The sequence below is a fragment of the Globicephala melas genome, chromosome 2, assembly GCF_963455315.2.
Source record: "Globicephala melas chromosome 2, mGloMel1.2, whole genome shotgun sequence".
NCBI classification, from domain to species: domain Eukaryota; kingdom Metazoa; phylum Chordata; class Mammalia; order Artiodactyla; family Delphinidae; genus Globicephala; species Globicephala melas.
The window spans coordinates 163651350-163665586 of NC_083315.2; the positions used below are offsets into that span (position 1 = coordinate 163651350).

General features: G+C 41.2%; 1 protein-coding gene across 12 annotated transcripts in view; it reads right to left on the reverse strand.

Moving 5' to 3' along the window:
• The window catches only part of EFCAB11 (EF-hand calcium binding domain 11), a 189670-nt gene that overhangs the window by 162947 nt on the left and 12486 nt on the right, over window positions 1-14237 (reverse strand). For 9 of the 12 annotated variants that reach the window (XM_030883605.2, XM_030883607.3, XM_060293657.1 and 6 more), the window contains exons 4-5: window positions 7800-7901; window positions 6834-6924 (exon numbers count right to left, since the gene is read on the reverse strand). In XM_030883605.2, coding sequence (XP_030739465.2) covers window positions 6834-6924; window positions 7800-7901 — 193 coding nt within the window. The other 3 variants (XM_030883610.2, XM_070045063.1, XM_060293653.1) reach the window with 3 other exon arrangements.

The following is a 14237-nucleotide window of genomic DNA, read 5'->3' on the forward strand; positions in this document are numbered from 1 at the left end:
TTAAAGACCTAAATATATAAGACCAGACACAATAAAACTCTCAGAGGAAAACATAGGAAGAACACTCTTAGACATAAATCACAGCAAGATCCTTTTTGACCCACCTCCTAGAAAAACGGAAACAAAACCAAAAATAAACAAATGGGACATAATGAAACTTAAAAGATTTTGCACAGCAAAGGAAACCAGAAACAAGACCAAAAGACAACCCTCAGAATGGAAGAAAATTTTTGCAAATGAAGCAACTGACAAAGGATTCATCTCCAAAACATATAAGCAACTCATGCAGCTCAATATCAAAATAACAAACAACCCAATCCAAAAATCGGCAGAAGACCTAAATAGACATTTCTCCAAAGGAGATATACAGATTGCCAACAAACACATGAAAGGATGCTCAACATCACTAATCATTAGAGACATGCAAATCAAAACTACAATGAGGTATCACCTCACACCGGTCAGAATGGCCATCATCACAAAATCTACAAACAATAAATGCTGGAGACGGTGTGGAGAAAAGGGAACCCTCCTGCACTGTTGGTGGGAATGTAAATTGATACAGCCACTATGGAGAACAGTATGGAGGTTCCTTAAAAAACTAAAAATAGAACTACCGTATGGCCCAGTAATCCCACTACTGGGCATATACCATGAGAAAACCATAAATTCAAAAAGAGACATGTACCACAATGTTCACTGTAGCACTATTTACAATAGCCAGGACACGGAAGCAACCTAAGTGTCCATTGACAGATGAATGGATAAAGAAGATGTGGCATATATATACAATGGAATATTACTCAGCCATAAAAAGAAACAAAACTGAGTTATTTGTAGTGAGGTGGATGGACCTAGAGTCTGTCATACAGAGTAAAGTAAGTCAGAAAGAGAAAAACAAATATTGTATGCAAACACATATATATGAAATCTAAAAAAAAAAAATGGTTCTGATGAACATAGGGGCAGGACAGAAATAAAGATGCAGACGTACAGAATGGGTTGAGGACACAGGGAGGGGGAAGGGTAAGCTGGGACGAAGTGAGAGAGTGGCATGGACATATATACACTACCAACTGTAAAATAGCTAGTGGGAAGCAGCTGCATTGCACAGGGAGATCAGCTCGGTGCTTTGTGACCACCTAGAGGGGTGGGATAGGGAGGGTGGGAGGGAGACGCAAGAGGGAGGGGATATGGGAATACATATATACGTATAGCTGATTCACTTTGTTATACAGCAGAAACTAACACAACATTGTAAAGCAATTATACTCCAATAAAGATATTAAAAAAAACCCATAACAACAAAAAAAAGCCACATTGGACACAGCACAAAGGAGAACAGACACTGCTGAAAATATACTGAGAAACATGGTGAACAATTTGAGCAAAAGAAATAGAAATTAAACAATTTAAAAGGACTTCCAACATAAGCACAATCAGCATTTTCAAAGAAAAAGAATGTGATTCAAAAATGTTAATGTTTGGACTTCCCTGGTGGCGCAGTGGTTAAGAAACCTACTGCCAATGCAGGGGACACAAGTTCGAGCCCTGGTCTGGGAAGATCCCACATGCCGCGGAGCAACTAAGCCCGCGAGCCACAACTACTGAGCCCACACACCACAAATAAAAAATAATTTATCTTTGGCTACGTTGGGTCTTCGTTGCCGGGCACGGGCTTTCTGTAGTTGCGGTGAGCAGGGGCTACTCTTTGTTGTGGTGCGCCGGCTTCTCCTTCCAGTGGCTTCGCTTGTTGCGGAGCACGGGCTCTAGGCGTGTGGGGTTCAGCAGTCGTGGCTCGTGGGCTTAGTTTCTTTGCGGCATGTGGGATCTTCCCAGACCAGGGCTCGAACCCGTGTCCCCTCCATTGGCAGGCGGATTCCTAACCACTGCGTCACCAGGCTAGCCCCTAAATTAATTAATTTTTTAAAAATGTTAATGTTCAATCTATTATGTTTTTATTCAAGGACAATGGCTCAGATAAACATTGTTGAACATGGAAGACACCAGGGAATATAGTTCTTATGAACCCTACCTAGAGGATAGACTTCAGCTTAGCAGAAACTATAGCACAAAGCCTGGAGGTGAGCTTTGAATCCATTTAACTATAGAACTAAGATTTTTTTTAAAAGGTTATGATAGCAGAACAGGTTATGAATGTTACGAATACTGACAATATACATATTTTTTAAAAACCACGTTGCTTTTATTCATGAAATAATCGCTATAAGTAAACACCACCAGAGTAGTTAGCCAACAATTCACAAACTTTATAAACATATCTCATTTACTTCTTGTAAAGCCCTCAGATTTAATGAATGATACTCCAGTGTTTCCATCAAGTTACAAGATGAAATGATTCTTTGATGTCTTATGCTTCAAGTCTGTCTTTCTGGAAGGTTTGTTTTGGGTGTTTAGTTGGTTTTATTGTTGTGGTTGGTTGGTTTGTCTTATAAAATGAAGGTGTGATATGAGCAAGTATCACAAGCCTTCTGGAAAGAGACTACTCTTGGTCCTAGAAGTTTCTTTGGGAAGAATCCGGCAATCTAAGAATTGAAGATTGTGAAAACTTCTTTCATCATTCAAACCACAGCTGACTCTGGTCGTATTGGAAGTCTCCCTCTCTGGATGCCTTTTTATAGTGGTCTTCATATATCAGCTTTCTTCTGAGTAACTGTGAACCTGGGAATGAACTCCATTCACACTTAAATGTGAATTAAGTCCAAGCTATTCAAGCTTCTCACACGGTGTCTAACCTTAGAAACATTATGTAATTTGCATCATCACTAACGGCCCCAGCAGCTGCTCTTCTTTTCCTTATTCTTTCTTTTTTTTTTTTTTGGCCACGCCGCACAGCATGCAGGATCTTAGTTCCCCGACCAGGGATCGAACCCATGCCCCCTGCAGTGGAAACGCAGAGTCTTAACCACTAGACCACCAGGGAAATCCTTCTTTTCCTTATTCTTGAAAATTATTTGTACCACTGAAACAGAGACATGTGGAAGTTAGACATCTCTGTTTCTCTGGCCAACTTCAATTTACACTCAGAGGAAATATTTTTCTCTCTTTTGGTGTCACAACTTCATTTAATTCTTATCATGCATCATTTATTCTGGCTTAGGGATTGTGGTGCTATAAATAATAATACAAATGAGACTTTAAGCAGGGCATGTTCAGTTAGCTAAAATGCCTTGTTTGGCTGTTTACTGTAGTAGTCTCTAAATGGTTTTGATCACAATCCTGGGAAGTACAAGATTTGTGGGCATATGAATATATTTATGTATAGATTATACGGACATGTGCCACAATATTAATATGTTATGTTCATTATAAAATGTAATACAGAAATTTCTAAGTAATTAAAGGTAAAAACATTTTATTCATTAATGGCAAATGACTTTTTGCCATCACTTGAAATTATTAATAACATCTAACAAGAACAATGTGATTTCACATACTTTATTATTTCTGAACATCTCGGTTGAATCCTTTGTGATTGAGCAATTTGAAGTTCAGTTTGTTTTACTATTTGGTCTTAACGGCTGTCAGAGAGACCTCACAAAGGTATGTAGATCTAAATGGGAAAAGGGTATCATGACACCGAATCCCTGTTTTTAATTCCATCCTCTGATAATGAAAAAGCTTAAGGGTTTTTTTTTTTAATTAGTTTGTTGGTATTGTTAATTGAAATTCAGCTAATAAATATCCATCACTCCTGATACCAATTAGTTGCTCTTGAAAACTTATCAAAGCTACTGAATTTTTATACTTTTAAAAACTGTGCTCTCAAACCACTGAAAATTTCTTTTGAATTTTTATTTATTTATTTATTTATTATTATTATTATTATTTTTAGAGGATGATTAATAAATTTTATGGATTATCTGGGCAGTTATGTGATTAAAAATAAAATAGTTTACATTTATTGAGTTCCTACTGTTTACCAGAAACTGTTCTAAGAGTTTCATTTACTTTATAATAAAAATAAGCTCTTATGAGTTTACTTTAAATATTTTACATTTTTTTAAACATCTTTATTGGAGTATAATTGCTTTCCAATGGTGTGTTAGTTTCTACTTTATAACAAAGTGAATCAGTTATACATATACATATGTTCCCATATCTCTTCCCTCTTGCGTCTCCCTCCCTCCCACCCTCCCTATCCCACCCCTCTAGGTGGTCACAAACCACTGAGCTGATCTCCCTGTGCTATGCGGCTGCTTCCCACTAGCTATCTATTTTACGTTTGGTAGTATATATATGTCCATGCCACTCTCTCACTTTGTCACAGCTTACCCTTCCCCCTCCCCATATCCTCAAGTCCATTCTCTAGTAGGTCTGTGTCTTTATTCCCGTCTTGCTCCTAGGTTCTTCATGACTTTTTTTTTTTCTTAAACCACTGAAACTTTGTACGACTTTTTTCACCAGATTAGAACATTCCATTTTTAACTTATTAAACATGCAGGTATGAAGGTTTCAATAGGCGTACACATTTTTTAAAACAGAATCACATTGCCAAATGTCTATTTTCAAAAATGCTCTCCCAATAACGTAGATTTCTTTTGAGAAGCAGTTACCTTCCCACTCACTGTTAAAAGACTGCTTCTATCTTGAATGGCTATATTTAAGTGGATTTTTCAAAATTATACATGTGGTACAAGGGGGCACCTCCTGAAACCATTTAACACAAAAAGGTCAGCAAATTTGGACACTTGTCTTTTTAAATTTTATTTATTTATTTTTGGCTGCATTAGGTCTTCATTGCTGTGCACGGGCTTTCTCTAGTTGCGGCGAGCGGGGGCTACTCTTCGTTGCGGTGCACGGGCTTCTCATTGCGGTGGCTTCTGTTGTGGAGCACGGGCTCTAAGCACGCCAGCTTCAGTAGTTGTGGTGCGCAGGCTCAGTAGTTGTGGCTCGTGGGCTCTAGAGCACAGGCTCAGTAGTTGTGGTGCACGGGCTTAGTTGCTCCGCAGCATGTGGGATCTTCCCGGACCAGGGCTCGAACCCGTGTCCCCCACATTGGCAGAAGGATTCTTAACCACTGCGCCACCAGGGAAGACCGACACACGTCTTTTTGTAAAAGTAAAATGAAGTAATTCTTTTTGTGAAAAAACCACCAGCATGTGGTAGAAATACATTGACTTTGATTACTCTTCTCATCACAAAATGTGCACAAAGATGCTACTATATTTTAAAGGTCTTGATGTTCTGGAAACACCTAAGTAATACTGGCCTCAGGCACTTTGTCTGTGCCTGGCTTGAACTCCTTTGCTCTTCAATAGGTTGCTCAATAATCTGCTTGCAAATGATGCAGCAAAAGAATTTCATATATGTCACTGTTAATGACAGTGAGTGCAGATCTTTATTTCAAATAACCTGCTTGATAATTCCTACTGAGCAGGGCTGGCTTCCGGTCAGATTTCACGAAATTACTTTATCCACATGGGAACACCTGCCAGATGTCCCCCAGTATCTGTTCTCTCCTTCTTCCTCAGTATCAGAAACTCCATTTGAGTGCACATGACTGCCCAAAGCAGGGACTACATTTTCCAGACCCACCTCCCCCTTGTAGCTATTCGTGGCCTTGGAACTAAGTTTTGGTCACTGCGATGTAGGGAGAAATAATGGATAGCCTTAAAAGGAGGGGCATATCTTCTGCTCCCTTTTGGCCTACCTAGCTGGAATTCAGGTGTGATGGCTGAAACCTTGGGAGCCATCTTGAAGCAAGAGGGAGAAGCCAGATGCTGAGGCAGCCGAACAACAAGAGGGGAGGAATCTGGGTCCTTCACAGCTGTGCTGCCATCAAATCAGCCCTGGACTCTCCTGTGTTTACTGCTCTCTTTTTTGAGCTTTGTTGTTCTGGGTTTTCTGGCTCTTACTGCTGTATGAAACCCTAATTAACACACCTGGTAACAGGGTTGATGAGGAACTCATGTTAGCAGTCAGAGAAGAGGCAACTCTGCAATTTTCTCTGCAAGCATGTGCTTACACTATTCTTACTACTTTCAATCTGCAGTTTCCTAACGGAAACTGCTTTTAAGCCACTTGCCATTTTGTCAGAATTAGTTTATAAAGAAAACATAATATAGTCTTTAAATCTACTTTATCAGGTGTGTGTGAACTGCAACATGGGTCTATAACTTTGAAAACAAACGAAGGAGGGGCCACCACTGATCAACCCAACTCTACTCTCCAGACGACTCAAGGACCATTTGTAACCCATGTCTGATGGAATACAGACCATGGGAGAACACCAGCATCCATATTAAATATTAATAAAGCTTCGGGGGGGGAGGTTGGTCAATACATAAATATACAAAGAAGTTCTACTTCCTTTCTGCTCCTCTCCACCCCTACTAACAAATGATTTTTGCACCTTCCTAGTATACAAGCACTCCACCCACTTTAGAGCCCACTGTCAAGGTGTAGATGGACTAATAGCTAACTATAAAATTCTCTCCTGGGGCTTCCCTGGTGGCACAGTGGTTGAGAGTCCGCCTGCCGATGCAGGGGACACGGGTTCGTGCCCCGGTCCGGGAAGATCCCACATGCCGCGGAGCGGCTGGGCCCGTGAGCCATGGCCGCTGAGCCTGAGCGTCCGGAGCCTGTGCTCCGCAACGGGAGAGGCCACAACAGCGAGAGGCCCGCGTACCGCAAAAAAAAAAAAAAAAAAAAAAAAAAATTCTCTCCTGGATCATGACAATATGCTGTGAGATGAAAATGTTTACTAGCGAAAAATAAGCATAAATGAGTGTTCTCCATAAAACTGAAAACTTGTAAAAGCAAATGGTAAATCAAGGGGTGGGTCATACATAAGGATTTTGGCACCTTACCTGAATACCTCGAGAATAATCCTTTCCGATAACTTGGGAGCCACCTGCTTAAATGCTTTCTTGAAATCTTCCAGAGTTAAATATCCATGATCTATTTGAAAACAGAATACATAATATTCACACACTTCTATCAGCCCCATGAACTGCTATTTCAGCCATAACATATGCATGAGACTTTAATCTATTAGTAGGAGAAAAGCAGTAAATTATAGTTGATTTTACATATAAGGTAATCTGAGATTGTCTTGTTGGAAGAATTTGAGAATCTAGTAATACTCTCCCTCAGTACAGCCCCAGATGCTCCTGCAGGTTTCTTCCAGCCCCATGATTTGCTGATTCCCTGAGTCCCAGGTAAAGGACTAAGGGACAGACACTGCAACAATGGCATTAGGCTTCAAGTCTTTGTGAATTGCCAAAATAATTCATTCTTCAAAATTCACATTTTTTTCTTGCTTGGTATTAGAACTATATTATTATTTAGAGGAAAACCATTACAGAAGCCAAAATACTGAACCTGGACTCCACAAGTCTTTCAACCCTGTGTTCTGTGGGGAGGGGGTCTGAAGCTACTCCTCTGGGCCACCCCAGCGTGGGAAAACAATTCCTCCAATTATGTGTGGGTCAAAGGAGGAGTCGGAAAAAAAGGCCTCATGTTCTCACAAACTTCCATAAGTAGCTCTTCACCTATATCCCCGCACGGCCAGCCCTTCTGTTGTCCCCATTACACTGCAGGCAAATCATAAGTATTGTATAATTATATAACTGTAGATATTATTTCACCCATCGTAAATGTCAAGAATTTAAGATTGTGATGGAGAAAAAAAAATGTACACCAACATCTAAGGTAATAGCTAACGAATACAGTAAAATAACCTTCCAAGTATATTATTTTAGTTACTGAGTATGTTCCCATTCACAGTTCCTTAACAGCCATTTTTTATATCAAAACACTTTAAAGATACTTACAGTGCCTGTCAAAAGCTGTGAAGATGTGTCTTATTTCATTCCGATATAGTTGAGCTTCCTTCTTTTTCCTTACAATGTCTAAAAACTCCTTAAGTAATATCCCTAAAAGTTGGAAAAAAACAATTTACTTTCTTCCTCTTTAAGAAGGAAACAAAACATAAACGGAAAGTGATACCACCACAAACAAATGTTATCTTAATTTTTGGTGAGTAGTATTTATTCATAAAGATCTCTAAAGTTGAAAAGACATTTCCTTAAAAGCTAAGTAGACTCCACATTAGCAATCGATGGCAAAAAGGATAGACACTTTCGGAGCTCACTGAGCTCTTCCCGGAGATAAAAGACGATGACCTCGAAAAAGTATGACACTCTTCCCTCTGACAGATCTAACAGACAGGCCCGAAACTACTTATAAAATAAGGTCTCATAATTTTCTTTCCTTATGCGTCTTTGATCCCTTTTTTCCTAGCCAGATGTCATTACGACAGGTTTTTTTCCAGCTGGGAGATCGGGGCGAAGGAGTAGTTTCTCAAAAGTCAATACCAACTGCATACCGCAGATAAAGGTGGAGAGAACATTCCATAAACAATAGCGTTGGCACTGTCCCCAGCCTTAGCTACCTCCCATGACTGTTCTGTAGCCTCAGGCTCTGCTTCCTGTGATTCTCATAATAAAAGAGCTCAGCATGATCATATGAGATTGGATACTGTGCTTACAATGTCTATTAAAATGAATTCTAGGGCTTCCCTGGTGGTGCAGTGGTTGAGAGTCCGCCTGCCGATGCAGGGGACATGGGTTCATGCCCCGGTCCGGGAAGATCCCACATGCCGCGGAGCGGCTGGGCCCGTGAGCCATGGCCGCTGAGCCTGAGCATCCGGAGCCTGTGCTCCGCAACGGGAGAGGCCACAGCAGTGAGAGGCCCGCGTACCGCAAAAAAAAAGAATTCTAATGTGATCTTTGTAGTAGGTTTAAAGAATGCAGCCAAGAATTTAAACATTCTAGTGAAATGAGTCCTAAATATCTAAAAAGAGCAGTTCGTTTTTACAAGTCAGAATTTCCATTTAAAAATGTATCACTGTTTTAAAAATAGCCCCAAATCACACAATAACCACGTGCTAATTTTTAAGAACTTGCACCCTTTCCAAAAGGGAATATTTTGGTGAGGTATACTGAACTATACACATTTCCCGAAATAGTTCCGATGGTTTTTTAAAAAGTAGAAAATAGTTTTCTTAATTTTCCACATTTTTCTTACTTGTAGTTAAAGATTCAGAAATTTAAAAAGTCCATCTATCTTTATGTGTTTATAAATGATTCTCTTACAACTCTTTAGGACCCACTGGGTGCCAGGCACTGCATTAAGCTCTGGGAATAGAGGGGAAAAGAGAACACACACGATTCCAGTGCCAAGGGTCACTGGTCTAGTGCCACAGACGGTGATGATACAGATTCAATGACAAACGTACACATAATTACAAACTGTGGCGTGCGCAACGAGGGGAAAACAGGAGGGTATAAAACGCGTCACAGAAATCCTCCCGTAGAGCAGACTCTGGGGAAGGAGAGATCTCACAGAGGAGGTAATAGACAGGCTAAGACCTAAATGATGAGAAGACACCAACTGGCTAAAGGTGGGAAGAAGAGCATTCCAGGCCATGGAAAGAGCACGTGCCAAGGCCATGGGGTGGGGAGTGGGAGAAGTGAAAACAGGCCACAGTGGCTCGAATGCGATGAAGATGGCGCTGGTGAGGTGGGCAGGGGCCCGAACGCATAGCCCCTCATGGGCCCCGGGAAATAATCTGACTTTTATTTCAGTTGCGATAGGAAGTCAATAAAGTTTGAACTGAGAAGTGACATGATCTGATTTAGATTTTGGAAAGATCTCTCTGGCTATTGTTTTGAAAAAGGACTGGGGAGATAGCAAAATATAAAAAAGGAGACTCGTTAGGATCCTACTGGCAAGAGATGTGGTCACGAGGGTGCGGGCAGCGGGAACGGAGGGCAGTGGAAGGTTCCAGACATACTGCAGAAAAGATGGAGGGTCAGACGTAGTGCAAGAGAAAGAAGATGTCAAGAATGAGCCCTAGGTTCTGGCTTGAGGACTAGGTGGTTTGAGGAGTCATTTAAAGAGATAAGAAAGACGGGGGGAAGCAGGATGGGGGGGGTGCTGAGATGGAGTTGCAGTTTGGAGATGTAAGCTGTTTGAGGCTTCGGAGAAAACCAAGAGCAAGAGTCAAGAAAGCAGCAGCAGGCGTATCTCCTGGCACCTACCAGAGTGCTTGGCATGTGCTTGATAAATACGCATTGTATGGAATTAGCGTTTCCCCCATGGCAGTGGAGGATGTGCAGTGATGCAGCTCCATTCTCATTGGGTCCCATGGTAACTATTTGGCCACACGTCTGCCTGAGACACACTGAGGGAAAGTACTGCCTGTTGTCAAAATTTATCCACACAATATTCAAACCTAAAATTACCACTTCACAAAGACTTTCCATAATTCTACTGCCACCACATTTCATACGCAATGAGAAATGCATTACCTGTGTCCACCCCTGGAGTGAAAGTATGTTCAGAACATTCTAATTCCAAGCAGATACCTGCTTGTAGGAGGCATTCCTCACATGTTTGTTGAATAAGTAAATAAAATCATAGGAAGACGTTATTTCTAGTTTTCAGCAAAAAGCGTTAAAATGTGTTTTAAATGCTCTTATAACTGTAAATTAATGCCAAAAAGTAGGTCTCTATTTATTCACATATCCAGCAAAATCGTCATTTCAGAAACCCCAATTTCTTAATACCTATGACACAGTAAAAAACAAAATTCAGAGGAAAAGGAAATGAATACATAATATTTGTTCTTCGTTTAATTGCATCTGATTTCGGGAAATGGTAAGAAAAACAGCACAGTTCCATGGTTCAATGTGTGATTCAGATTCACGAGAAAAAAAAAAGTGCATGAGTGGTGAATGATATATTTTAAACCACATATTCAGAAAACTCATCCGTATTTGGGTCTATAAAGTAGTCAGGTCTTTTTTTTTTTTTTTTTTGCGGTACGCGGGCCTCTCACTGTTGTGGCCTCTCCCGTTGCGGAGCGCAAGCTCAGCGGCCATGGCTCACGGGCCCAGCCGCTCCGCGGCATGTGGGATCCTCCCAGACCAGAACAGGAACCCGCGTCCCCTGCATCGGCAGGCGGACTCTCAACCACTGCGCCACCAGGGAAGCCCAGTAGTCAGGTCTTTATTTCATATCTTGGGGGATAAAAAGCACATGTTCTTTAGTGTTCCCTAGGAGAAAATATGTGGATTTCAACTATATGTTTATTACCATTTAAAAGGAAGAAACCATCTAATAATGCAAATAACTCTATTTACATAATCAAGTTCATTCACACTATTTTCCCACAGGCTCGGATACCTTATTTTTTAAAGTCAATATTAAACGACGTAAACATATCTCACTGCCCCATCCCCATCCCCTTGTCTTAATCTTCGATGGCAACACATACAAATGCATTCAATACCATGCAAGTCCCTTTTCTAAAAAGGATAGAGAAGTTTCCATTCAGCTGAGCTCTCATGTTGTAGTAGTATGATCACTTTCCAAAGCCAAGGCATAAAAGGTTTGCTATTCCTACAGCTCTGTAATGCAAACACATTAATGTAAGTTTTATATGTTTTACTGCTGTTTAAATGGCCTAGAAATAGAGTTCCTACTACTAGCTCCACCTGCTGTCACAACATTCAAACCTAAAATTACCACTTCACAAAGACTTTCCATAATTCTACTGCCACCACATTTCATACACAATGAGAAATGCATTACCTGTTTCCACCCCTGGAGTGAAAGTATGTTCAGAACATTCTAATTCCAAATACGAGGTTGGGTCTTCTCTGTAAACTGTCCCAGCAATAAAAGTTACCTAAACACACTTTGCTGTAGCTAGACATTGGGATCACAACAGGAACCACGTAGACCTATATGTTTATCTGTGTTCATTATTAATCTGCAGAAGGTGTTTAGAAGTTGCCCGGGTAGCTGGACTCTACCAGTAGTTCTCTGACTTTGTTTTAGCTGTAGGAAAGGTTCTTCTTTCTAAAACAGGAACGCCCAGTATGTAGAGATGAAGGCAAAGCTATTCGGTTTGCAGTGAGGTGGGCTCCTCACTGTTCCCTCTCCAGCAGTGCCTCTGCAAGTGCCCCCCACAGGACACAAGACTGAGGATCATGCCTCAAAGGCCACTGGGACCAATGATCTTTACGAATCCTTCCAGACTCTGCAAGTCTGTGCATTTTCCGTATCACTGAAAGCACTCCCTTCCATTTTATAAACTACTCTTGGCGAAATGGACTCTTCGTGTTCTATAATGAATATATATATTTTTTACTTTCCAATCTACTTAATACATGTGATATAGATATATCATATACAGAAGTGTTATCTTTTCCCCCTTTTTTGTTTTTAAGCAATTTCCTAGGAAGGTAATCATCTTTCACCACAGGGGTGGATATATTCAAAAAGTCCAATAAAACTATATAAATTTTCCCTCGAAAGTTGTTTTTTTTCTTTTTTTTGTGGCTCACAGTTCTAAGCTTCAGGGTCAGTGTATACAGAGAAATCCTCTTGAAAATGTAGTCATCTAGTTTCTGGCTATCACAGCGAGCTTAAATTAGAAACTGCAATAAACCTGGGAGAATGAAAGAGAAAATAATAAAAATGCCAAGTGTTTTAGACTGTAAGTCTGGTCCTGGATTTAGTAGAAAAGAGAGGGCTCACAGTCATTGGGCCATCTATTAATTTTTCCAGGGATTGAAAATGCCTAAAAATGAGGGCTTAAAAGGATTAAGTGGCCTTTTAAAAGGTATAATACAAGCCTTTTCTAGTTTGAGAAATAAAATTCAGATTATGACTTTTGGAGGTCATGCAGGAAAAAAAAAAGGATAGAATGTGTTTGCATAAAAAGATTGTAAGGACAGAAGAGCTTTCGTGGCATCAAGAGCAGTGAGTTGTCACAGTAAGATGGGTAAGTAAATTCAGAGGACTAATATTTTCTTCCAGCTACACGCATAAGAGTAGGGGCATGAAGAGAAAAGCATCCACCTTAATGGAAGAAAGCAAGTTTTACTCTATCATTGGGAGGGAAATGAGGAAGAGTAAAAACAGGTTACAGTGGAATAGAGAATTCTGAACCAACGAAACCTTATTCCTACCAAACGTGGACAGGAATCGTCATCTTTTTTTTATTATGCACATCTCCTGCTCATAACCCTTCAAAGGTTCCTCAGCGATATCAGTGCAAAGCCCCGATCCCTTATTCTGGAATTTAAAGCTTCACTCTTCCTTCCAGGTAAACTGGTCCTTATATCTTCCCCTCTCCAGCTCTCAGCTTCCATCAGGGCTGCTCGCTGGGGTGCAGCTGGCTTGCGGCTCGCACCGCACTCCCCGTGGCAGCACGAGAAAGCAGGACTCCACGGGGGCGGGGGCTTCCGTTTCCGGCAGGACTTGATACCAACACAGGGACAGCTGAGGAGCACTTTGGGCCTGCAAATCTGAGGGGGGACCGGCAAAAGGGTGCGCTGTAAAACGGGGGGCAGGGATCTGAGAGAAGAGGGTGAGACGCTTGGGGGTAGGGGGTCTGTAGGAGAAACCCCACAGGGCGAGCATGCAGGAAGAGACCCTGCGGAGAAGAAAGTGATGGAGGGACCTGTGATGGAGGGCGAGTGGTGAGTGATAAAGCCCCTCCTCTGGACCATGAACAGACACCTCGGCAAAGTCTCCAGGACATGACAGGCAACATTTGCATGGGTGTGGACTGTGCAGGGAAGTCTAAATTTGCACGGAGTTCTTCATCCACGCTGGCACCAGCAGAGCACAGGCAGCACCAGGAGCTGGAGGACAAGCTCGCAGCTGGCATCTGCCTTTATTCATTCTCCCTGTTCTCCTCTTTGCTTCTCCACCTTTTGCAAACCCCACCCAGCCTTCCACATCCGGCTCTGGCCCACACCTCGGGCAGGAAGGGAGTGCCACTCCCTTCGAAACCCTTACAGGTCTTCTTGTCTATTGTGTTCGTGTGACATCTAGCCATCACAGAAGTGACAATACTTCTTTAATCTTCCCTATCAAATATGACATTTTTAAAGAGTGTCTTTAGGTCAGTGTCTAATTCTTTTTTACCCCTGTAAGGAAACTTACTCATCATCTTTAAATGGGGAATTAAATACATTAATTGAGAGGGGAATATCTGTGGGCGATACCACAAAATGGTCCTATGATTTCAAGATAAGATAAGTATAATGTGTATGTGTTTCCTGATGATAGAAATGAACAAAGAAGTCAACTGAAATCTGAAGTCAAACAACAGCCTGCTACACCTGCTATACTGTGGCCTCAGTTCCTTAGATAGGGGCCCAAAACAACAAAATATACACAAAACAAAT